At 41.0% G+C, this 27,362-nt stretch overlaps 1 protein-coding gene across 1 annotated transcript in view; it reads right to left on the reverse strand.

Moving 5' to 3' along the window:
• Positions 1-852: 852 nt before the first annotated feature.
• The window catches only part of ACVR1B (activin A receptor type 1B), a 95,857-nt gene continuing 69,347 nt past the window's right edge, over positions 853-27,362 (reverse strand). Inside the window, exons 4-9 of the mRNA XM_073614111.1 lie at positions 25,283-25,513; positions 19,952-20,119; positions 19,685-19,841; positions 15,400-15,524; positions 12,551-12,681; positions 853-7,662 (exon numbers count right to left, since the gene is read on the reverse strand). Coding sequence (XP_073470212.1) covers positions 7,537-7,662; positions 12,551-12,681; positions 15,400-15,524; positions 19,685-19,841; positions 19,952-20,119; positions 25,283-25,513 — 938 coding nt within the window. The 3' untranslated portion in view covers positions 853-7,536. The remainder of the gene's footprint in view (positions 7,663-12,550; positions 12,682-15,399; positions 15,525-19,684; positions 19,842-19,951; positions 20,120-25,282; positions 25,514-27,362) is intronic.

A 27,362-nucleotide genomic window follows, 5' to 3' on the forward strand; every position in this document is an offset into this window, starting at 1 on the left:
ACAGTGTCACCATAGTGACACTAATACTCTGAGGAGGTGATCAAGATTTTTTTTTTTTTACTATGATTGCCAGTAGTGATCACTGTATAAGCAATCATTTTTCCTATCTGAATGACATCCATCCATGTGCCATTGTGTATGATGTCTACAATTGTGATAGCTGTGATTGGGCACAGCTATTACACAGTTCAGACCCACTGTGAATAGCCCCTGTACCATGTGATCACTGACCATTCACAGAGATCACCACAATAGTTCCAAATTAAAGTCCACCCAGTTCCTACGTTTGTGTGTGACGTTGAGTCACTTAGCCTTTTTCCATATCCTATGCATGAAAACATAAGAACTGGGGGGAAAAGGGCAGCAGGTGCCCTGGATTGAAAATTTGAAATATTTGGCTTTAGCAAAAGGCAGTTTGTTTGCGAAGGGCTGAAGAGTGGTACAATAATGAGTAATAATGAAAAGGACAAGGAGTCCTGGAAGTGATGGTTTAGCTCCCACAGACAGAAGGATCCGAGGCAGCCTACATCCACAGATGATCTGTGGTTAGTTCGCAAACATGTTTTAAACACCCTGCCTGGCGAGTTCCTTCAAAAACTGTGTGCAAACGTACGTAGAAGAATTGATGCAGTTTTGAAAGCAAACTGTGGTCACACCAAATATTGATTTGAATGTCTCTTTTGTTATATTATAAAAAATAAACTATTAACACTTCTATTTCTGAAAGAAAAATAATTACGTTTACATGGGTGTAAATAATATTTTGATTATGCTGTTAAAGACCATGCTTCCAAAACTGGTGCCATTTACACAGAGGTATAGAAGTTAAGGAAAATGAAGACACTGATAACATGAATAAAACAAATTTTTAATGTACAGCAGAAATTGGACAGCTTTTTATATTAACAAAAGATTTTCTATCATACATTATATTTACAATTGCATACTGAGGAGGTAAAGTGTCTAAGTGGTTCTTTTACAGATCTTTCCAATACAATGAAAACCTGGATGGTAAGAGAAGTACCAAATTCAGCTCTTCTAGAGCCAACACCGCACAGCCAGTGTGGCAACAACTTTTTGTATCTGATTTCAATACATTATGTCCTTCCCAAGCTCTAAAAGGATCGCTTTAGAAGCCAATTCAGACTAACACTTCACTGCATTTTATGATCGACAAAGACCAACCTATCCCTGAAATGGAACATGCTTGTGAAACACTTTTCTTGAATCATTCAACATCATTTTATTTAAAAAAAATAGTAATTTGAAAATGTAACCACATCACAGTCCAAAAATAATTGTATTTTTTCAAATTCAGGCTATCAGCAATCTGGCATCATTAAAGAAAACCTGTCATGAGAGATACTGGTTCCCTGTGTGGCATGCATTTCTTTTGGCTTAATCAGCATACTTGTTCCAAGTCAGTTTCTCAGGAAGAACTCAAGTCAAAGCATGTGAACAAAAGAAACTAGAATTTCAAAGCAGGCCATGACCTTGGATCTCTCTCATGGCATCTCCCTTAACATCTCAGTGTATGAGCCTCGTACACTAGGGCCGAATGTCGGGAGACATCGGTTGGTTCAAAAAAAAAAAAAATCCGACATTCCACCTGTGTGTATGTCAGCCGGACCGACAGAAGCCAGCCGTTTGGCCGGGGGGGTGGGGGCAGTTCCCTTGTCAGAACACAATGGCTCCGTGGGGGAGATCACTGTACTAACGTCGGATAGTCTGAATTATTTGTGTATACCAACAGGCTTTATCCTGTAGGCATGTTAACAATATTAGGTTGGATGTTTTTACTTCTGGAGTAAGTGTTTGAGTAGGTAAGCCCTTCAGCATTATATGGTTTCTCTCTGAAAGATGACTAGAAAAAAAAAAAAAAGTTGAGTTCAGAGGTAATACAATAACTTCATCTACACTGGCAATTAAAAGCCCTTTCACACGAGGTGTTGGCGGTAGAGCGGACCACGCTAGCGGCCGAAAAAAGGTTAAAACCGCCCGCAAAGCGCCGATGCCCCATTGTTTTCAATGGGCAGGGACGCTTTAGGAGCGATGTATACACTGCTCCTACAGTGATGCAAAGATGTGGCTTGCAGAACTTTACCGTCCTGCTAGTGCACCGCTCCAATGGGAAAGCCCTGGGGCTTTCCCACTGGAGAGACAGGAGAAGCTCTTTACAGGTGCTATGCAGGCACTATTTTTAGCACTGTAGCGCCTATAAAGCGCCTCAGTGTGAAAGGGGTCTAAACCTTTTTGCTTCTGAGAGATTTGACTACCTGTTGCCTATTATCTCATATTGCTCTAAATGTATTGCAAATGAGGATAGTGCCAATGCGTAGATAAACCTCTCAACAGCAGAGAGATTTTATATCTACTACAGCCCTTGCTTTATTGGGAAATACAGGGCCATTTCTAAAACGAACACTAGAAATTGATTACATTGATGAGACTAATTCAAGCAAACAAAGCATAGTTTTCAATGATCCGGTTTACCAAATAGCTCCATGTACCTTGTACATGGATATAATTTATATTCAGCATGTTCCCTTTCATAGTGCAGGTATGGAATCCTATTATATGGGGTTTAGTATTTCCACATAAAGTGCATCTAAAGCCAAAGCTTTTTTATTTTTCGGATAGACTGTAGAAGTATTAAAACTTCTGTCAGGTATTACTGCCATCGGAGGCTCCATTGAAAAGATTCACTTCCTGTCTGGTAAAACCACTGTCCCAAGAACAGGAAGTGATGGGAAATATCTAATAGCAACACAGACAAAAGGAAAAACATTTTTTCTTAAGTAGGAGACTGCAAGAACCACTGGCAGCTATTTATTGTGGTCCGTTTCCCTGGTGCAGATTTTCCCTTACCTCCTGTCTGTTTAAAACGTCCCCAGAGGTGAAGGTCAGGGAAATCTCACTGATGGAGCCCTGGATAAACCGTAAAACCAGACTGGGGTTCCAACCTTTCCCCATTATATGCAAAAAAAAAAAAAAAAAGTTTTCGGTATAAATACACTTTAAACATGTTTTAAAACCATCCAGTAAAATCCCCCCACTCTCTATATCATTCATGTAGCAGCACGCTTTACAGTTAGTGTACATAGTCTATTATAAATCATTTTCACGCAGCAGCAATCATTATATGCTTTATACAAATTCTGTATTTCAGGCCCCACCATAAACGAAAGATTCCATATGTTGATACGGATTGTGTCGCCAATGATAAAATTCAGTGAATACCCAACTGCATAAAAAGGACATTTTTATGCAACAAAACCCCATTTACAGCACAGCTGAGCAGTCAATAAGAATGACTGAAATTTGCTGTCCCTGTTGATTATGTACCTATCTTCTGTTTACTGTAAAACATTTTTCGGACATCCTGAGAAATGATTAGAATTCATGCTACAGTTAACTTAAAAAAAAAAAAAAAAAAAAAAAAAAAGTGATTCTACTATCACTAAAGTATGTGCTTATGGCCTAAAAACTACCAATCAGCCGAAAGCTGTAAAATAGTCACCCTATATACATAAAAAAAAAAAAAAAAAAAAAAAAAAAAAAGGGGGGGGGGGGCGATATTCCAACAAAAGACACTTTAGAAAATCCAAAAAAAAAAAAAAAAGTCCACAGCAGGCTGAGATGATTACTCTTTCATGTGAGAGAGAGAAAAAAAAAAACAGATACCTCCAAATAATTCATGTAGTGGTTATAAAATAATGCATTTTGTGACCATACAACTGAGATGACTAAAGTAGGTGAACAAGGCACATATTCATTGGACAAAAATTAAGAAATATAAATACCTGGAATATTGCCCAGGAGAAGAAGTGCCTTTTAAATTCTGCTACGTAAAAGTGAAGTATTTAAGAGAAAAAAATGCCAGCAATAAGAAAGGATGGTTCTTTTGCACAGGACAATCTAGGCTCCCTATAGGCACTGAATAAAGGGGACCAAGCAATGGAAGAAATTTGACAATTACAGTCTTACCTCCCAAGTGACCTTTTAAAGGGCCACTAAAACCTAATCATAAAAACAGTAGAATCAAGGGGGCTTCAAAAAGCAAAAAAATGATCCCAAGGATGGGATGGAATTTTACTATTGCCCAACAAAGAAAAAATTAGACAGAGCTATATTTTAGATAGGAGGGTTGGCACAGAGTTGGCCTAAATAAGGACAAACAAAGCAGACTGGGTCATAACTAAGCCTTTTGCTTCAGGATGAATTCCCCAAAGAAACCAGTCAGTAACGAACATTCATTCACTTTTCGGTCTATATCGCACATCATGGTTGGTGGCAAGTACTGACATGTACACTTTAATGCCAAGCTGAAGCCAGGACCATGCACCTGGCACAATTTTCTAATCATTTAATGCATTAATATTAATGTGCAAGTATGTTTCAATAGGATCTACTTTAGTTCGCTTTTATCACAAAAGCACGATTCTCCTGCACTACACAATCAAAGTACACATAAACATGTATGAAACCATGTGCACAGGAAAATTAGTGTTGACCATGGCAGCCAGAGATCTGCTTTAAAAGAAGTCCAGCCTGAGCTTGTTTGGCTTGGCTTCTCCTATAGGTCATAGGAGTGCAATTCGTTTTGCACTCCTGTGACCCGTTTTTCACCAGAGCGGTCAGAAGTCTGCTCTCTGCTGACGTTGCACAGATCAGTCCAGGCAGCTTGTCATTCTGACTCTGGAAGTCTGAATCCGCCAGGTGCCTGGACTGATGGCTGCCTCAGCCACTCAGCGAGCCACTGAGACAGCCGCTGCCCGCCCCTCCGCAGCTCAGTGCTCCAATGAGCGTGGAGGAGCAGAGCAGGAGAGCTGCTGATTAACTGTCAGCAGCTCTACCCTTGGGGAGCCGAGCCATTGGCGGTGTTCAGTGGCTCGGTTCCAAGTGCAGAGGCGGCAGGGGACAAATGCAGCATCCACCCAAGTATAAAACAGCAATAACCCCGATTCCCATACTTCTTTAACATTTGAATACTACCACGAAAATGGCAATTGGTATCTAAGAAGCTGTTATGAGCATCACCAGCATTTTCCTATGTTCAGTCCTTCACAAATGCCTCCAGTGCCGCATTATATAGCTTTGCATTAATCTCCTGTTTCACACAAAGGAGCACAAATATCAAATCCAAACCAATATTTTTACAATCAACATGTACTGTAACCTACAGCAACCAACCGTGTTCACTTACATTCCTCTGGACATTAGAAAATGCCTGATCTCCATGGTTACAGCACATCTGTGCATAGTGCAAAGAGCTAACTGCAATAAATTTGCAGACCGGCAATGCTTTACTGCTTCTATGGCAGGAAAAAAAAAAAAAAAGCCAGTGCTTTTTAGCAAAATGGATTCTGCAGCAGACCTCAATGTGTGATGTTGGCCAATCTTACCCTTATGAAAAGCGTCACTCAATATCACCTAATTGAATTGAGGAAGATGATATGTTGCATATATGTGTAAATGCATTCTCTAGAAATTGCACAACAGACAAAGAATGACGACGTACGCTTAAGATAAATACAGCAGCCCGACTGACACAGACCACGCACTGCACCTCCAAAACACTAAAAGGTAAACGCATGCCTCGTTAATGCACAAGCCAGCCTCACATTACTATGTTAGTGAGCTGTGAGGCTTAGAAGCACCTCAGACAAGATAACTAGGAGTTTATTAACAGATCTGCACAGAAAGCCAAAAGAAAGAAAAAAAGTAACAAAAAAATATATATATATATTTATAGAACTTTGGACACATCACTAAAACCCCTGAAGGATACACACAGAGAAATGGTGTACACCTGAAGAAACAGACAATGACGACATGGCATTATAAAAAATGTGACATGTATCTGTGAGGACCAATCCAGCGTCTAGGAGAAAATTTCATGTACAAATACAAATAGTTCCAGTGTAAATATAGCTTGGCGCATTTGGTTTTTTTTGTGATCTCTGTACAAACAATAGACTGAGAGGTAATATTTAGACATATGCATGTGTGTATATATTTATATATATAGAGAGAGATTCTGATTTTTTTGTCATTTCTCTTTTTTACAAAGAATTAAAATACTTAATAAAAAAATGTTAAAATCCCTCCTCTGCCCATCAACCCTCCCCCCAAACATCTTAAAATAATTAAAAGAGCAAAAAGAAAAAACAAAAAAAAAAAACAAAAAAAAGAAGAAGACACTCCAGTTAAAAGTTATGGCTTTAGAGTTATTGTACTGTAGATGCTAAACTAAAAAAAAAAAAAAAAAATTCTCCCATTCCATTAAGATCCTGTGTTAAAATGTGATGTGTCGCTCACACAGCAACCCTGCTTCCAACCTGCCGCAGCTGGAGCCTGGCTTGGGTGACCGAGAACAGGCTCTTATTTTTTCGCTGATCAAAAAGACCAGAAAGACAAAAGCTCTGCTTGTTTTCAGTTCCTTCCCAAAGAGACCGGAAAAGGATCTCCACCTCGCTCCATGCCGGTCTATTTGATGAGCACAAACATTTAAAATCCCTGCTGTTGGCAAATGCTTGACACCTGAGATTAATTTACAAATGATGGATTTTTGCAGGTTGTCCTCGCTCACATCCGCTGGGACAGCACAAGCTGAGGGTCTTTTATTGAAAGATTTCTATTGCCAATATGTTTTCACCATCATTGTTTTCCTCTCCTCTGGTAAGTGGATGGTTAGTGTTATGTTCAGACAAGCTCAGAGTTTGGATTTTGTTGCTTTGCAAAAAAAAAGAAAAAAAAAAAAAATAGAAAAATGTGACAAGTGGCCCTGTATGCAACCTTTACATGAAGTGTCCGGTGATCTACGTACAGACACCTCAAAGAGTCTTTTTTTGTTTACTTATACTTGCGCATGCAGACAAGCTCACATGTACACCTACAAAAACACAGGTCAAAAATAGCTACACACACCCTTGCACATGCACAGACGCGGGTCTATGTGGATAGTGTATTGTTTTCTTCCAAGCTCCAATATCATTCTGTACAAAGCCTGAATTGTAAGAACACAGTCCATTGCAAGGGGAGTCTCCTTGTTTGTGAAAGGGGTAAATCCAAGAGAAACCTCAGCTTGATTACTGGGACCTGAACCAGTAAGAAGAGCAGGGTCTAGTACGCTAGGCAATACTCTGAACCATGTGGACCAAGTTAGATGAAGTGGATTTTACCCTTCACAGATGGAAACGGGGGTGCCACCATGATTATTTCAGTTGGAGGTGAATTAAAAAAAAAAAAAAAAAAATCAGGCAATGCGGCAGTCACCTGAATCGGATTCCTTATCTTCATGCTGTTAAGAAAAGAAAGGAAAAAAAAAAAAAAAAATAGAAAAAAAAAAAAGTTTGTTTCAGACCCAAACCTAGAATTGAAGTGTGCTGTTCTCTTCCATTTTGGCCAAAAGGCCCCATTGTTCAACTGGCAGTTGTTTGGGAAGAAACGTTGAGGTAGGCCTCATACTTATGTACTACATCATGGCAGCTTGTATGAATTTTTCCACATTTTCTAGGGGCATTGTGAGAGGCTTCAGATCTTCACATCTTCTTGTATACTGAGTTGTGACAGTGTTTTCTTAATGCGCAGAGCTGTCAAGCGAGCTGCTCCGTTGGCATACCAACACTCTCTCATCATCTTCCCCATCACCCGAAGAGCCTGTTGGTAAATGAAAGCACAAAACTTTAGTCAAGAATGGACACATCTAAAAGGCCTTTTTTAAAAAGGAGTTCTCATTTCTAAGTGTAGTAACTTATAGCCATTAATCTATGCTATTTTGAATTTAACAGCGTCAATTCTGATTGGTTGCTATAGGTTGCTGCCTATACACCGTAGGGAAAGAGCTCCTGAGATGTAGTTCTGGAATGTACCTATATTAATTAGGAATTGATCTCCCAGACATTGTTCCTGCAAGAAATTTTACAAGCCTAGTGAAAATAGAGCAATAAACACAGTTTTAGGCTTCAAAACAAGGTAAAAGGAAAAAATGCCCCCAACATATGGGAATGCAAACTATTGAAAAGATTGCCAATATCTATTAAAACTTAAAAAAAAAAAAACCCCAACAACTGAATTTACAATATAAGCATGTCCCTTGCATAGTGGATTGGTGGACTGTACTGCGGCTTTGACTTACCGTAAAATCCGTTTCTCTGAGTTCATTGACAGACACAGCGCTCCATTATTCAGAACCATAGGGTTATATCGCCCCCTACAGGAGTAGGACACTAGGCAGAAAAAAAGACTTTTCTATGCCTATGGATGGTCCTAGGTGATATATACCCCCCTCTCTGCTATAGGGCTTCAGTTTAGTAACAAGCAGTGTCAGAAGCAACCAAACTCCTTAGAGGGGTGGGTGCTGTGTCTGTCAATGAACTCAGAGAAACGGATTTTACGGTAAGTCAAAAATCCTATTTTTTCATTCGTTCATTGACAGACACAGCGCTCCATTATTCATAACCATAGGGAAGTCCCGAAGCAGTGCCAAACATGAGGGGTGGGATAACGAAAAATCCCAAGGCTAACACAAGAGGCAACCAGGTAACAGGAGCTCAACCTGAATAATACCCCTTCAAGAGGGAATAGACCCTCTAAACAGCAGCCTGCAACAACCTTGCACCCAAAAGAAGCATCCTCAGATGCCAGCACAGTCACGTATAATTTTGTGAAAGTGTACACCAACAAGTGGCCGCCTTGCAAACCAGCACAGCCGACGCCTGATGGAAGGCCCAAGAAGCAACAAGCAGCCAAGTAGAATGCACAGTAACAGGGAAAGGTGGAACCCAACCCCTGATAGAATAGACCAGAGTCATCGTCAGTCTGATCCGTCTAGAGAGGTCACAGAAGCAGTGGACGGCCCTTTTTTTGACACGTCCGTTGCAACTTCAGCACCTGGCTCGTAACAGCCAGGCCTTCAAAAACCAGCGACTGAAGGAGGATGGAAGATCAGCCTTTGGGACAGTAAAACCTCCTTGAGAGGGAGTCACCGAAGTACATCAGTGAACAAGCGCACCAGGTCGGCGTACCAGAAACCTCAGTACTGTTCCATTAAGCCAGGACGCCAACAGGTTTACCTCGGGACTGCCCCATCGGAGACATATCCAGTGAAACATGTCCTGGTGAAGGGACCACGCCGTGAACCAACACTAGCCAACTGCCTGCCATTTTTTCACTCCTAGAATGCATACGGCGGAGAAGGCTGGAACAAGGAGTTCTACCTACCGGAGGATGCTGGCTACTGTCAGTGCTGCCAACACACTCTTCGTTCCGCTCTGGTGATTGACATAGACCACCACCGTGGCATTGTCCAACTGGATCTGTACCCGGAGCCCCTGAAGTCGACCTCCATGATCAATACATAGTCAGTTCGCTCGAAGTCCCAGGATAACAATTGGCAGTCGGGATTCCTCCAGCTTTCCAATGACCCTGAGCAGAACCCAGTCCCAGGACACCTCCCCACCCAGACAGAATGGCATTGGTGGTGACCACTGTCCAATACAAGGGGAGAAAGGCTGTGCCTTGCCGAAATCCCGGAGAGCGAAGCCATCAGACCAGGGACCCCCGGCTTTCTGGCTTAGCCAAATCTTATAGCCCAGAGAACTTGGGCACTTTACGCCAGGATCTCACTTGAAAGAAGCTTGTATGGAACTGCGCAAATGGAACCGCTTCGAAGGTAGACACCATCAGGCCCAACACCCACCTGCAGGACCACAGGGAGGCCCACCTGTGAGACAACAGTAGTTGAAACATAGCATGCAACTTCTGGAGTTTGTCCGGAGGAAGAAACACTCTGGCCAGGGATGAAACCAGAGTCAGGCCCAGAAAATCCAAGTTTCTGGAAGGAGCTGGAGCAGATTTCAGGTAGTATAGAAGCCAACTGAAAACTGAGGTCTGCATAGTGAGCTACGTTGCCCCTCAGGGTAGCTGAGGACTCTGCTCGCAGAAGATCGTCCAAGCAGCCCAGGACCGCAATCCCCAGCTTTCGTAACCACGCCAGAACTGGGGCCAACACCTTTGTGAGTACGTGAGGGGTGGAAGTGAGACCAAAAGTCAACACCACGAGCTGTAAATGCTCTTTTCCCACAGTAAAATGGAGGAAGTATTGGTGTTGGGCACATATTGGAGTGCGTAAATAAGCATCCGTGATGTCGACAGAAGGCCGAAAGTCCCCATGATGAAGGGACGCCACCACCATGCGGATGGACTCCATTCTGTACCCACTGGAACTGGGACAAGCACATCCTGAAGAAACACAGCCCCAAGGAGAACTGCCAGCAGTCCGGTGACAGACGGCAATTGGAATGAAAAAACCCTTTTCGGGGTTCAAGGCTGGAACACTAGGACATAGGTGAGGGCGCGCCTTCCTGCTGAAGGGACCCTGTCCGTGGGTCTAGGGAGCTCCGCTCTCGGCTCGCCAGACCAGGTCCATTGCATGCCGAGAAGGACCGCATCTGCTACGAGGCCCTTTTCCACATTTCAGACTGTGGAAGACATTTACACTTCCCTCCTGTGAGACTCACAACAATGTCATCCAGGGTAGCCCCAGACAATTGCCTTGAAATGGTAACCCAGTCAGAGCTTTTTTAAGAAGCCCAGTCCGCAGACCAACACTTAGGCCCCAACACATGTCTAAGCACCACTGCAGAAACAGAGCTTAGCAACCAAGGGAACTGCGTCCAAGAGGCATCGCATACAAACAGCCCCCAGACCAGCTGGTCCGCCAACTCAGCCGGATCCTTAAAAGCCGGAGACTCTTCTACCAGAATCATGGTCGCTTGCGCAACTTAGAGACAGGGGGATCCACTACTGGTGGAACAGTCCACTCCACGACGAAGTGTCTTTGGAATCACAAAAGGACGCTTTGGACCCGCCCAGTCTCTATGAACAAAAATTCCAAAATAGGAGGGCGGATGCCTGCAACGGAAAGTGGTCACCTCCGCTGCACGCTCTAGGGCCGGCTCGCACGTCGCCCTGTAGGCTGCAAAGACGCAGCCTAAATTAGTGGAGGGCAGTGGGTCTGTGGATGCCTGGTCACCCACCTAACAGTTAGGTGCCAAGGTGTACCCCCCAAAGTGACAACCCTGCTTTCCCCATGACTCAGAATCTAGAACCGTCAGTGCAGGACTGGATGAAAGCTGAAAGGGTCTGTCAGGAGTCCAGAAACTCACTGACCTTTTATACACACACTAATTACAAGCAAACAAATCACAGGTGAGGATGGTTACCTTTAATAGCCATTCAAACCCCCTTCGTGTCAACTTGTGTGCATGTTATCAGGCCAAAATCATCAGTGTATGTAAACTTTTGATCAGGGTCATTTGGGTAGCTTCTGTTGCCATTATGTTTTAAAAATAGTAAACACAGTTGATTGATAATAAATGGCTTCAGCCAAACACTAACCATGAGTGAATTGGATTAGGTTGAGTAGAACATAACATTGTCACAACTCTAGTAATAACATTTGTTTTTAATTATAAAAGACAACACATTTTGTGACATGGTAAATGGATTAAGGTTACAATTAAGCCTAGAACACACGGGCCTAATATGTCAGGCGGCATTGACCGGTTCAAAAGAAACCAGCCGACATTTAGCCCATGTATACTGCAATTGGTCTGACAGTCTGTCAAATGGGGCATGACTGAAAAAGGTCTGCGGATCGGTTCCCGACCAGCGCTCTCAGCCAATGGCTGAGAGCACTGGCTGGAGTGTTCTGGCGGGGGGCGTACCCCAGTCAGAACACAATAGCACAGCAGGGGGGATCGCTGTACTAACGTCGGATAGTTAGGACAGTGGCTCTTCTGGAGTGGACAGTTTTTTTTTCATGCAGTCCTGCTGGGTTGAACAAAAAATTTTTAAAAACGCAACTACTAGTGTAGCAGGCTTTACCCAGATGGCTATGAATGCTGAAGATTCTGACATTCAGTTTAACTGAGAAAGCCATTTCAATCCTTGGTGAAATGGCTTCCTCTGAATGGCCAAAGTGGAGAGGTGGGTGAACAACATCGTGATCTTCACTTCGGCCAATCAGAAGGAGCATTGCATTTACTAAAAAAAAAAAAAAAAACAAAAAAAAACAAAAAAAACAAACCACACAAGTAAAAGGTGAAGCCCCTGGTACTGCTTCCTGAACACAGTGCTGCTGCTGACTGTACACAGCACAAGCTACTACAGTCTAAGCAGCAGTTGGTCTGTTCTGGAAACCTGTTATTTTTATTAAAGTAGCCTAAACACCCTCATTGTTTTACCGGTCAAGTGTTACTGGTGGGTATCTACTTGTGTATGTCACACAGTGCCAGGGACAAAAGGTACGTACGTGGAGGGTAACACAAGTAGCAGGTCAGCATGGCCCTAAAGTACTCCTAATACTTTTAGTTTATTATAGTAGGCTGAAATGTTGTGTGATCACTAAGAAAATGCAGGAATGGGATATGTAATCTAATATAGAATTATGAAAAAGATATTTATACATTTACAGTACAACATTGTATAGCCAGTAAAATGACCAGACTTTCTGCAGTGTGGTAAGCCAACAGCAAGCACCTACCTCATAACTTTGCCACCAATTTGGTATGTTAGGCCGTAATTTCTGGTCGCATACTACTTTGCGCATTTCTTCAATAGAAGGATCTGACGGTACCAAATCATAGTATGGAAGCTGATATTCTTCATGGAAACCTGTAAATACATATATGTACGTCATAATAAAATAAAAACATGACATGCTGCTCTGACAGAAATTCTATTTGCAAACAGATGAACCTAAATATAGAACATACAAGTCAATAGATAACACTTTGAGGTCTAGCTATACAACATTAATTTGCTAAATGTCCCTCACAATCGTGCTGGCTGGATTAATTTTTCCTGTATTTTCTGGAATAGAACACCTGTGATTATCGGCCGTGGACCAAAAACTGGCAGTTTTCCTAATAGCCAAGTGAGAAAATGTACTGCTTTGTGGCCACTATATAGAGCTGCCAATCCTAGGAATTCAAAAAACGCGGGGCTAATTAATCTAGACTACAAGAATCTGTGTGAGCTTCATCCAATGTTTTATAAACATCCAAACATTGGAATTGATTATCTAAAACTAAAAAGTGCAACATCTGGTGCAGCTCTGCATGGTAGCTAATAAGCTTCTAACTTCTGCTTGATCAATTAAAGCAGACCCTTCAGTCATGTTTTTCAACTTTCCATCTATTAAATCTTCTGCCCTTGTTGTTTTAACTTTGGATAGTTAAACTTTTTTTTCTGCCAGTAAATACCTTATACTGTACCTCTTTCTTGTCTGGAAATTAGCCTAGGCTAATGACCTCATGCACAGCTCGCTCTCTCTCTCCTTATAGTTTGCCGGGAAGGGAGGTGGGTTAAATCATAAGAGGGCCAATGAAAGGTGTGCCTCTGTGTGTCTGTGTAAATCCAGGAAGCAAACAGGCTGCAGCTTCAGCTGCTCACAGTTAAAATGGCTGCAGCCAGACTTAGTGGAGGGAGATTTCTATAGCAAATTTGGCCAGTACAGAATTCACAGTAAATATAAAAAATATGCAAAGTGGTTGGAGAGCAGACTGCATGCAGTTCCTCTTTAATTACTTCAGCCCCAGAAGATTTTACCTCCTTAATGACCAGAGCATTTTTTGTGATACGGCACTGCGTCGCTTTAACTGACAATTGCACGGTCGTGCGATGCTGTACCCAAACAAAATTGACGTCCTTTTTTTTCCCCCCACAAATAGAGCTTTCTTTTGGTGGCATTTTGGCATTTGATCACCTCTGTGGTTTTTATTTTTTGGTAAGGATGAGCTCCGGCGTGTTCGCATGGCGCACGTGCCGAGCCCGCCAGGAAGTCGGCACGGCGCAGCGCTAATCACAGGCAGGGAGACATTTCCCGATCTCTGCAGCCGCACATCGGGAAATGTCTCACTGCTTGTGATTAGCGCTGCGCCGTGCCGACTTCCTGGCGGGCTCGGCACGTGCGCCATGCGAACACGCCGGAGCTCATCCCTATTTTTTGTGTTATAAACAAAATAAAGAGACTGACCATTTTGAAAAAAAAAAGCGCATTTTTTTTACTTTTTGCTATAATAAATATCCTCCAAAAACATATATTAACCCCCTAAGGACCAGCCTCGTTTTGGATTTTAGGTTAGTTTTTTTTGCTAGAAAATTACTTAGAACCCCCTAACATTATATATGTTTTTTCTACTAACACCCTAGAGAATAAAATGGTGGTCGTTGCAATACTTTTTTTTGCAACGTATTTGCGCAGCGGTCTTAAAAGTGCACTTTTTTTGAAAAAATTCACTTTGAATAAAAAAATTAGAAAAAAATAACAGTAAAGTTAGCCCAATTTTTTTTATATTGTGAAAGATAATGTTACGCCAAGTAAATTGATACCCAACATGTCACGCTTCAAAATTGCGCCCGCTCGCTCAAAAATCTCCATAGGCGACGTTTAAAATATTCTACAGGTTGCATATTTTGCGGTACAGAGGAGGTCTAGGGCTAGAATTACTGCTCTCGCTCTACCGGTCGCGGCGATACCTCACATGTGTGGTTTGACCACCGTTTTCATATGCAGGCGCTACTCGCGTACATCGTCGTGCGGCGGTAAGTGGTAAAAAAAAAAAAAAAAACCACACATTTCTTCCTCAGTTTAGGCCGATATGTATTCTTCTACATATTTTTGGTAAAAAAAAAAAAAGAAATCCCAATAAGTGTAGTTATAGTGTCTACAAAATAGGGGATAGAAAGGAAAGGGGTTAACACAAGGGGCGATCAACGGGTTAAGTGTGTTCCCTCAGTGTCTTCCAACTGTAGGGGGGGATGGGCTACAACTGGCACGACAGATCACTGCTCCCGATGACAGGGAGCAGTAGATCCCTGTCATATCACTAGGCAGAACAGGGAAATGCCTTGTTTACATAGGCATCTCCCCGTTCTGCCTCTCCTCGTTACAATCAAGTCTGCGGGACCTGTGGACACCCCACCCTGCTTTTGCGGACTGAGGCATGGGTACGTCAGTTTGCGCAGGAGTGCCATTCTGCCAATGTATATCGGCGTGAGCCGGTCAGCATGCGGTGAAGCTTTGGAAAAAAAAAAAAAAAAAAGGAAGCCGATTGGTTTCTATGCAGAGCTGCACCAGATTTTGCACCCTCCAGATTTAGTAAATCAGCCCCACTGTCATATAGGGAGAGAAGCAAGCGGCAACGTTCGATGGGCACACTGAGGCTGCAATTGATTTTTTTTTTTTCACAATTTTTCAGTTTGTTTCACCTATTCCTATTTTGAGAAAATGTACCAATGTAAAATGTCTTTAATTTCACTTTCCTAGATTCTTTTATGTAAAAAAAATCCTATCCAAAGCTATCCACAGATGTATGAAAAGAAACATACCTCCGGCGCTGCATCTACGGGCGATTTCCCAGTAAACTAAACCCAGAGCATAAATGTCAGCACACTTGAATGAGTCAAAATGTTTCATATTTATAGTTTCATCCAGCACCTCAGGAGCCATATATCTACACAATGGAAAAACAAAAATATTTAGCAACTTTTCTTCATACTGGTCTTCGAGTACCTCTAAAGTGCAGGTTTTACAGTTTGGGAGATGCACAAGCGTATTAATGTGTTTAAGCATTCTGAATCAACCCTGCTCAAACAAGTCAGTTGCATTTTTTCAGTCAGTGCGAGTTTCATATTGCTGTCCAAACACCACTAGAGGGAGCTGAGCACTCTCTCATACCACCCCTTCCAAATGTTATACTTCATGTGTTCCCACTCCAGCAAGATCTTCACAGAGCATATAATATTCTTTCATTTCAATGGAAAGGCCTTTAATGCCTATTACAAGCCACGACAAAGGTTGCAGGCTTGTCCTTTAGAAATAAATGCAGACTGCAGCACTAATGTAAAAAAGAAAAAAAAGGAACTGCGCTAGGGTGAATAAAGACGTGTACTCAGACACAAAAAGTGCTAGTGAAAAAATATGTGAAATATCATGAAAGCAGCAATTCTCCTGCACAACAAAATACAGTATTAGAGAAATGGAAAAATAGAATTGCGCTAAACATTACATGGAATGATTGCACACACACACTAACCCAATATTGATGGTAGTATGTCCACGTGTGTGTAACCATATGATGTGAACAAAATTATTGAATATCCTGACACCAAAAACAAAATGAAACAATGAGTTCAATGATTAATTAAATAAGTAAAAACATATCATGAAGTGTCCAAAAACCTAGGATGACCATATCACCCGTGAACTTAAATAAATGAATTAAAGTGAAAAAAGTCCATCCATAGAGTGTATAATCTTCGATGTTGAAGGGAAAACTTGTGTCTAATCCACCACTAAGAATTAGAGGGTTGCCGCTTATCAGAAACCCATGATCCCCCACTACAGAGGGTCAGGGGAAGCCTATATTAAGAAATGCCCTCCAGGGCATATCACATGCAGCCAAAACCTGGATTCATTGGTGAAAATAATATGGTGTCCAAGAATGCAAAAAGTCCCTTTTTGCTGGGACTTTGGGACAAGCGGTGAGTGAAGAACCAGAATTGAAAAGCGGGGATTATATCGAGAGTCTTCTGGCCTGTATGACACCTCTTATATCTTTACATGCCATACTTATCTACCTACGAGCTGGGAAGGTCATGATGAGATCTGAAGCATAATTAGCTCCTTTTGGCGTTCTTGGACACCATATTTTCACCAACCAATCCAGGTTTTTGCTGCATGTGATATGCCCTGGAGGGCATTTCCTAATATAGGCTTCCCCTGATCCTATGTAGTGGGGGATCATGGGTTTCTGGTAAGCGGAAACCCTCTAATTTTTGATGGTGGATTAGGCACAAGTTTTCCCTTCAACATCGAAGATTATACACTCTATGGATGGACTTGATCACTTTATAATTCATTTATTTTAGTTCACGGGTGATATGGTCATCCTAGGTTTTTGGACATGATATGGTCACATGGGGACATGATATTTAGGTTTTCATGGTATGTTTTTACTAATTAATCATTGAACTCATTGTTTTATTTTGTTTTTGGTGTCAGGATATTGTTCAATAATTTTGTTCACATCATATGGTTAGACACACATGGACATATTACCATCAATATTGGGTTAGTGTGTGTGTGTGCGCAATCATTCCATGTAATGTTTAGCGCAATTCTATTTTTCCATGCAGCACTAATGTGCAGGAAGCACAGCGCCCGCTTGGGAGAATTTTCAGAAATGGGATGTATAGCAGATGTTGACGAATCAGACAGGCAAGTACAAAACCTGACAGGGATGCTAGCGGAGGGGACCTTACCTTAAACAGTTTTAAGTGAAGTTCATTTTCCTTTTTTTGCCACTAATGTAACGATTACATCAGCACCAGAACTTGTATATAAACAACCTGCTGGCAAATGTAGCAGCCAGGAGTCTTTACAACTTCCTCGAGTTATAGCTATGTAGTAGAAGTGAATTGGGCAGCTTTTATAGCTGCCCCTATCACTTCTAACTGTAAATTAAGGTGTTGCAGCATCCATTCACTGTTCTCCTCCACTAGGTAGTATGAACCTGTCTAATTGACCCCTGATGTCACCTTAAAGAGTTCCTGTCATCTGCACTATGCTATCATATAGGGGGCTCATTAGCCCCTTGCAAGTTAAAAAAAATATATTTTTTTTTAAACCCCTAGCCATACACACCTTCACTACAGTCGGCTGTGCATACATACAAAAAAGATTGAAGCACACATATTCATTATCACTGCACACACCAGAATGGGAGAAATTATTTTACAGTTAACTAAATTTATGAGCTGTAAAAGCTTTTAAAACACAGATTACAGACAATTTTGGGAGCTCTAGTGTTCAAATACTACAGAGCCCACAATCTCATGCAACCGCCAGCTAGTTCAAAGGAGATTACTACAGAAGTAGCTAGTGGCTTGTTTTGTGTGAATGAGAGGGGCATCGATCCAGCCACCACACGTTACACGTCGGCCTGTTATACATGACTCATCTGCTGTGGGACATCTGGACATTGATCCCTTGGTTACTCAGCCAATATTTACAGGCTTTAGTAACTTTGTCCCACATACCTGGATGTGAACTACGTAGCTATACACTACAGGATGGATATTGCAGATATTGTGCACTTTGAGAATTTGTCCTATATTCACAGTCTGAGAGTTATGTATTATCAATATGGACCTTTCTGTCCTCAGTGCCTGTCTATACATGGAATCATCACACTGGAATCTATATGTATGTAAAAAAACCTTTTGAACCCTCGGTCCCTGAGGAAGGTATTTAAACATTTCATACCGGAAACACATCGGGCATTTGGGCATTTACATTGTATAATCATGTGTACCGCATTTGTTTGATTTTCCATGTAATATACGTTGTGCATTTTTGTCTTATGAGGATTTTATATGTCTTTTACTCTACATCATTAAAGATTGCTTGTTATACATTTTTGAGTGGGTGGTCTGTCAAAGTCCCATTTGAGGGGGTTATTTTCTTTGTTCCTGTGTGAATGAGAGCGCCTGGGGAGAAGGAGCAGTGTTGATTATTGACAAAAACACTAGCCAACGACAGCACATGGCTGCAACTACATTTGTCAGATAAAATTATTGTATTACCTGCCAACAGGTGCGGTGGTCAGCTTGTGTTTTTGTGAATGACCAGTGCTGCTCCTCAACCATTGTCATTCACACAACACAGGACACCAGCTCCTACTGTAGCAATCTCCCTTGAACTAGCTTGTGGTAGCAGGAGATTGCAGGCTCTGTTTTAACAGTAGTAGGTGAGATATGTCTGCAAAAAAGGAGGCTTATCTAGGTTGCATGGGATTCCACACAGTAACCTACTATTGAATGGGAGGCTAGGCACAACAGAATCCTCCAAAATGACCACCAGACCTCTACAGAATATTCTGATGGCCTCACTGAAACATCATATTTTTCATGTAACAATATAGCATTTTGGTTATGCTGTGTTACAAAATATTCTTAAAATATTATAGGTATATTTATCCATCTTAAAGGTAAGCACATCTGTTAAAATGCTACTATACAACCTCCTTTGGATCTACCAAACCCCATGTAGTACAAAGGTCTGCTTGACCAGATAAAATATAATAAGATAATTTAGGTAGGTTTTCATTTTACACAGCTTTCTTAAGTCTAAGATTGTATAAAGATTCTACTGTTCAGATGTGACACATATGGCAGGATGAAGACTTTGAGCTGACAGATTCTGCTCTTGGGTCAGTGTAGACCTGGAGTTCTGGTTCCTACACATGTTGGACCCAGGTTCTCAGATGTATAAATGTGTCTGACCGTGTTTAAGGTGTGTGGGTTGGGGTGGAGGGGTGAGGGGACTACAAAAAAAATAATGAAAATGCATGAAATAAGGACACAGATTTCAGGATATAGATATGCAAAGGTAAAGCATTTACTGAAAAAAAAAAAAAAAAAAAAACTACTGTGTTGGCAAACAATGCAATTACAATTATCTTTCACATCACTATGTTACATAAATGTCACTTCTGGGCCCTAAAGTTTCAACATTTTCATGCTGCAACAATATCTTTCACAAGCTGTAAAACACAAAAGTACAGCACAAAGAGTGATATGAACAATGGATAGAGCTATAGATCTGACTCACCGTTTGGTCCCCACTCTCTGATTGGGAGCAATGTCTATGGTATCAGTCAGAGAGTCATGGCGCACAGCAAGACCCAAGTCAGCAATTGCACACACTCCATTCTTCTTTACCAGGATATTTTTGGACTTGAGGTCCCTGTGAGCAATTCCAGGCTTTCCTATTGAAAGAGAAATAAAACAGTAAGTTTATTCTGTCCTAAGGAGGCCTAAATCTGGAACATGAAAATGGAGCAATACATGAAGAAAAAAAAAAAAGTAAACATCTTACCCTGAGTTCCAACAATTTCCATATGTAGGTGAGCAAGGCCGCTTGCTGCCGAGAGGGCAAGCTTTATCATCCCCTCAATGGTAACTGTGTATCGGTTCAAATAGTCGAATAGTGAGCCATGTTCATGGTAATCCGAGACAAGCCACAGCTGGGTCCATGTTCCATTGTCTGCAAAATGTTAATCCAATAAACCATTTTACCAGTGGAATTGTAAAGCTAATCTGCTTATTAATGTGCTAAGGCGGCTCAAATTTCACGAGGGATGGGTGTAAAATGCTGGTTGGAAAACAATGTAGCTTAAGATGAAGAATTTTCTGCTTATCACTTTACAAAGAAAATTCTGTCCAAAGATACTTAATGCAAGGATGACAGATCTAGCTCTCCATGCAATGCACTAAAATATCAAGTCTGTGGGCTTTCCTAAAATTATGATTTGTTGATCACAGCATGTTAATGTAAATTACCAACATAACTAAGTGTTTTTATAACTAAAGTTTCCCATCGTCATAAAACAACCGCTCCAAGATTAGGGTCATTGGCAGTGTCTGTCTGCTATACTCTTTCGCTTTACAAAAAAATGTGCTTAAATCTTGGACTGAACCCTCGAAGCATTTGCATTTTTGCATTATGGCAGTCCTGGGAGACAAGACAGCCATGACAGTGTCTGCACATCCAAGCTCACGCTAAATTATATTATACAATCTGAACAAATATTAGGGGACAATTGTAAATGATCATGTGTGTCTGTGTTGCATGTTGGAAAAACATGTAAAAAAAAAAAAAAAAAAAAGAAAAAAAAATTAAAATCATCAGCAGTCAAGCGGCAGTGAGAAACTGCCCACAGGAAAAAAAAAAAAAAAAAAAAAAAAAAAAAAAGAGGGTGTTCAGATGTGCAGAGATGATTTTACTGCACTCTTACATCTTTGCTAACCTAACCACTAGGCCACTAACTTTATAGAGCAGGGTGGGGAAGCTAAGCTGTAGACACCTCTGATGCCAGAATATTAGGTAGAAATCAGTAGCAATCAGACAGAGCTAATATGCCAAACTATCACTTTCCCACAGCATTTTGGCCAGAGGTGGCTATGGGTGCCACAAGGACAACATGGAAGTAGATTGGGGAAGTTTTCGCTGTAGATCTGGCCTTTCACATGAAGATCTGAGTGTACAATGCAACAGCAGAGTCATGAAATCTGACACAAAAAAGCCTTTTGCACAGAAGTCATTAACTCTTTCAAGCCAAGGAGATGTCTACAAGGGGTTAATACCAGTTATTTAGGCAGCTGTAAAGAACCTGATCACTTCCACAGCACAAAAAAAAAAATGGTTAGACAGAGGAAGGATTAGAGCCTTTTAAACACTTAAGCCCTGGACCATTTGGCTGGCCAAAGACCAGAGCACTTTTTGCGATTCGGCACTGCGTCGCTTTAACTGACAATTGCGTGGTTGTACGACGTGGCTCCCAAACAAAATTGACGTCCTTTTTTTCCCACAAATAGAGCTTTCTTTTGGTGGTATTTGATCACCTCTGTGGTTTTTATTTTTTGCGCTATAAACAAAAAAAGAGCGACAATTTTGAAAAAAAACACACATTTTTTACTTTTTGCCTTTAATAAATATCCCCAAAAAATATAAAAAATTTTTTTCCCCTCAGTTTAGGCTGATAAGTATTCTACATATATTTGGTAAAAAAAAAAAAAAAAAAAAAATCGCAATAAGCGTTTGATTGGTTTGCACAAAAGTTATAGCGTCTACAAAATAGGGGATAGTTTTATTGCATTTTTATTAAAAATTTTTTTACTAGTAATGGCGGCGATCAGCGATTTTTATCGTGACTGCAACATTATGGATCGGACACTTTTGGCGCCGTTTTGGGACCTATTCACATTTATACAGCGATCAGTGAGATTAAAAAAGCATTGATTGCTGTGTAAATGTGACTGGTAGTGCTGGGGTTAACCACTACGTGATAAGGGGATAAGTGTGTCCTAGGGAGTGATTCTAACTGTGTGTGTGGGGGGCTGTGTGTGACACGACACTGATCACCACTCCCGATTACAGGGATCAATGATCAGTGTCATTAGGCAGAACGGGGAAATGCTTGTTTAAATTAGCATCTACCCATTCTTCCTCACCGTGAGACGATCGCGGGTATCCCCGCAGACAGAGTCTGCGGGACCCACGATCACGCTCAAGGAGCTCCTGTGGGGTGGCACTCGTGCGCCTGCAAGCAGCCTCTTAAAGGGCAATGTACAGGTATGTTAATCTGCCTGCACGTGCCATTCTGCCGCAGTATATCTGCATGAGGCCGTCGGGAAGTGGTTAAATATACTGAGGTGATCTGTGATTTTCTGCACTGGATCATTGTGATTGATGAACCAGTGAAAAAAAAAAAAAAATATATATATATATATATATATATATATATATATATATATATATATATATATATATATATATATATATATATATATATATTTTATACACAGTTGTGCTCATAAGTTTACATACACTTGCAGAATTTATGATTTTTTTCAGAGAATATGAATGATAAACTTTTTTTCACTATTGGTTAGTGTTTGGCTGAAGCCATTTATTATCAACTGTTTACTCTTAAAATCATAACAGAAACTACCCAAAATGACCCTGATCAAAAGTTTACATACCCCAGTTCTTAATACTGTGTATTGCCACCCCCCCCCCCCCCCTTATCAATAACAGCTTGAAGACTTTTGTGGTATTTGTGGATGAGGCTCTTCTCAGATGGTAAAGCTGCCCATTCCTCTTGGCAAAAAGCCTCCAGTTCCTGTAAATTCTTGGACTGTCTTGCATGAACTGCACGTTTGAAATCTCCCCAGAGTGGCTTAATGATATTGGCGTCAGGAGACAGATGGCCACTCCAGAACTTTGACTTTATTCTGCTGTAGCCAATGACAGGTCGACTTGGCCTTGTGTTTTGGATCATTGTCATGTTAGAATGTCTAAGTACGTCCCATGCGCAGCTTCCTGACTGATGAATGCAAATGTTCCTCCAGTATTTTTTCATAACATTTGGCATTCACCTTGCCATCAATTTTGACCAAATTGCCTGTGCCTTTGTAGCTCACACATCCCCAAAACATCAGCAATCCACCTCCGTGTTTCACAGTAGGAATGGTGTACCTTTCATCATAAGCCTTGTTGACTCCTCTCCAAATGTAGCGTTTAAGGTTGTGGTCGAAAAGCTCAATTTTGGTCTCATCACTCCAAATGACTTTGTGCCAGAAGGTTTGAGGCTTGTCTGTGCTGTTTGGCGTATCGTAAGCAGGATACTGGGTGTCATTTGCGTAGTAATGGCTTTCTTCTTGCTACTTGACATTGCAGCCCATCTTTCTTCAAGTGCCTCCATATTGTGCATCCTGAAAAGGCCACACCACGTTTTCAGAGTTCTATATTTCACGTGAAGTTATTGGAGTTTCTTTGCAACCCAAACAATTTTCCTGATAGTTGTGGCTGAAATTTCAGTTGGTCTACCTGACCGTGGTTTGGTTTCAACAGAACCTCTAATTTTCCACTTCTTGATTAGAGTTTGAAAACTGCTAAATGGCATTCTCAATTCCTTGGATATCTTTTTATATCCCTTTCCTGTTTTAAAGAGTTCAACTACCTTTTCCCGCAAATCCTTTGACAATTTTTTTGCTTTCCCCATGACTCATATTCCAGAAACATCAGTGCAGCACTGGATGAAAGATGCAAGGGTCTGTCAGGAGCCCAGAAATTCATTGGACCTTTTATACACACACACACTAATTACAAGCAAACAGATCACAGGTGAGGATGGTTACCTTTAATAGCCATTCAAACCCCTGTGTGTCACAGGGGTTTGCACTTGTGTGCATGCTATCAGGCCAAAATCACTAGGGTATGTAAACGTTTGATCAGGGTCATTTTGGTAGTTTCTGTTGTCATTATGATTTAAAGAGAGTAAACACAGTTGATTGGTAATAAATGGCTTCAGCCACACATCAACCATGAGTGAAAGAAAAGTTTGTGTTATTCATATTCTCTGAAAAATGTCCAATAAATCAAATTCTGCCAGGGTATGTAAATTTATGAGCACAACTGTATATAAATCTATTGACTTGTGCTAGAAGTGTACTGATTAATACAAATAAATTAGTGATTGCAGCTGCTGTACACTTGATAAACAGAAAAAAATGGAAATTACAGCACTCACAACATACAAATCAAATTTAATAAGTGAAAAACGTCCATATAATTTGTGCAGACTGTGCTCCAATCAATAAGGTGCAGTAGTGCTTTCAAAGTTAAAGGTGCATCACACATCCCTCCTGTGTTCCCACTCACAAGAAATTGACCCCTGGCTATTCAATCCAGGGAACAATCAGGCTTGAACGTTGGCCATCAATGGCTTATTCACAGAAGGACCCAATAAAACTCTTGCCCCATCATGATGATCATAGGTGGATAAGGGCACCAAAAAAAAAAAAAAAAATGAAAGAAAGGCTAATAGTGAATTACATTAAGATTTATTTGCGCAAACGTGGATAGGTACTTACAGACTGGCAAATTATAAATCGCATGACATTTTTTCAATGGTAAGATCAAGGAAATGGCGCGTCCAGAGTGTGTTCCATGGAAACCATCCTTGACGCCTTGTGGGGAGGGTGAAATTCGTTAGTGTAATTTCCGGTGTTCGAGTCCAAACTACGCCACTTCCGTTTTCCGCGGAACGCACCTTGGATGTGGCATTTCCTTATTTTTACCATTGAAAATATCTCATGCGATTTATAACTTGCCAGCCTGTTAGTACCTATTCACGTTTGCACAAATAAAGCGTCTCTTAAAGTACTTCAACATTAGCCTTTCATTTTTTGGTGCCATTATCCACCTATGATCATCATGATGGGGCAAGCGTTTTAGTGGATCCTTCTGTGAATAAGCCATTGATGGCCAATGTTCAAGCCTGATTGATCCCTGGACTGAAAAGCCAGCAGTCCATTTCTTGTGGTGAGTGGGGACACAGGAGGGGTGTGTGATGCACCTTGAAGTATGAAAGCACTATTGCACTTTATTGATTGGAGCACTATCTGCACAAATTATATGGACATTTTTCCATACCTTCAATAATGTAGTGCAAGGGCTGCCTGATTACATGCAAACTGAAGGTGTTTAAATTTAGCAAAACCATATAAACAGGAGGTCAAACCTAAAAGGAAAATTGTATAATGTATTGCCAGCTTAGAGTTCGCATATGGTACACATCCCTAACTGCGCTGAAAGTTCTGAATAAATTATCAGTAGCAAACACACTGTAGAAGTATACCATACCTTTGTTATCTGCGGCAATAAATCCCAAAATATTCTCATGCCGCAACATCACAGTCTGGTAAATCTCTGCTTCTCTGAACCAAGATCTCTCCTCCCTTGAGGAGAATATTTTTACAGCCACATCGCCTCCTCTCCACTTGCCACGCCATACTTCACCAAAGCGACCCTTTCCAATTATTTCCTGTAAGACGATTGTTCTTGCTACAGTACGCTGAACAAAGAGTGGTAGTCCTGTAGTGAAAAAAAAAATAAAAAACACACACTTATCAACTGTTTGTAGATTAAAGTGTAAATCATGTCCAATTATGTATTCATTGAATGGACTTTTGAACATTGCTTGACTAAATTCCTTAAAATCTTTTTACTAAAATCTCATTATGCCCTGTGCACCATCAGAGTGGAAGGTTATACGTGGAGATAATTATGCTCTTCTGTATTGCAATGTCCTTACATGTTCCAAGCGGTAAAAAAAGTGGAAGGAGATGCTTTAGATACCCAGGAGAGTACAGTAAAACTCCCCGGTATGGTTATGCCAGTTCAGAATACATTTATATACTGGAGACTAGGATTCTAGCAGCTGCAGACCTGCTATAGTGTAGCAACTGTTTTAATCACAAAATTCTCAGAATTACATATTTTTGTAAGTAAAACAAATTGCATGTAAGTATATGTAGTTCAAATGTGTCTCTGGCTAGAGTTTCTGCTTTTTCAGTTAAAGCCAGAAAGGCAAGGAAGATCAGTTCCCGTCTACAATAATATTCAAGTGCAAAAGACAATTCCAACACTATCAGCACATGTTTTAGGTGTAACCTACAGAGTGGCTGCTTCTGAGAATATACAGGTACAAGGTCCATTATCTGGAAACCCATTACCACAATTTCACAATCCAGGAGTGAAATTTTAGGGTAAAAGACATTTGAAAAAGACACTGTTAAAGATGTTGCTAGGAACCATGGAAGTTTATTTAGAAGTGCAGGTAAAAAGTAACCCAGTAACAGACCCTATGCATGTTTTTATGTGAATGCATAAATTATACCCCATGCACTGATTTTCTAGAACTCTTACATAACAGCAGCTTTTAGTATTACACGTCCATATTAAATCCACTTCTGCAATGAAAGCCTCAGCAAGAATTACTAGACATAATATTTCTATTCTGACCTCGATCTGATAACCATTTTTAATTGAATTTGATGAAGTGCACTTGAGCTAGCCTCCAATTGCGCTCAAACACCGCGTACACTTCCCCTAAGGGCTCATGCACTGGGTCGAAGCTGGCCGCACAGCCTAAATTAAAGAGTGCTGCCTACAGAAATTAATGGCTGTACGCATGTACTCGCAAGTAACTGAGTACCTACCCACATATATGCATATGGGCACACAACTCTGTACATAGATTTCTGCATCCAGAGCTGTATTCCTTTACACTTATGCAGGTACTTGCAAAAACACTGTAAAGCTCCATACAGCTATTGACTTCTATAGGCAACTGTAGTAGAAGAAAGGGGGAACAAAACTAAGAGGACTAAACTTATTCATCTTGCATCTCATTGGTTCCCAGAACACTTTGGATCACTTTTCTCTTTATGTGACTGTTCCTGACACCCTGAAACAGTCCCCTACTTGGAGGTCTAATGAATCCTTCCTTCTTGATCCAACAGACCAAAAGGCCAAGAGATGGTAGCCCCTACTCCACAAACACATTGCTCATATTAGGTGTGTGCACTCCCTCTCTAGCCTGGGTGTCCCTTCCACCTCCCTATTCGCTACTGATCTGTGTATTCTGACAGCAGGGAAGTCTCCCCACTGTCAGAATACAATGCCAGGGCAGGAGGATTCCATTATGCACCTTAAATGAGTGGACGGAGGAGTCAGGTCAGTTTTTCTCAACCTACTGGTGAAGAAAAAGAAAAAAAAAAAAAAAAAAAAAACACCCTCATTCATTGATGGCCAGCTTTGATGTGTTTTTCATGCTGGTCTGATTGATGAGCTAATGACTGCTTAATTTTTCTGTGCTTTGGGTTGACACCTCTACTGTGTTCTATATTTGCTTGCGTTTGTCAAACCTGTAAATTCCTTA

The sequence above is a fragment of the Aquarana catesbeiana genome, linkage group LG02 (assembly GCF_042186555.1).
Source record: "Aquarana catesbeiana isolate 2022-GZ linkage group LG02, ASM4218655v1, whole genome shotgun sequence".
Classification (NCBI taxonomy): domain Eukaryota; kingdom Metazoa; phylum Chordata; class Amphibia; order Anura; family Ranidae; genus Aquarana; species Aquarana catesbeiana.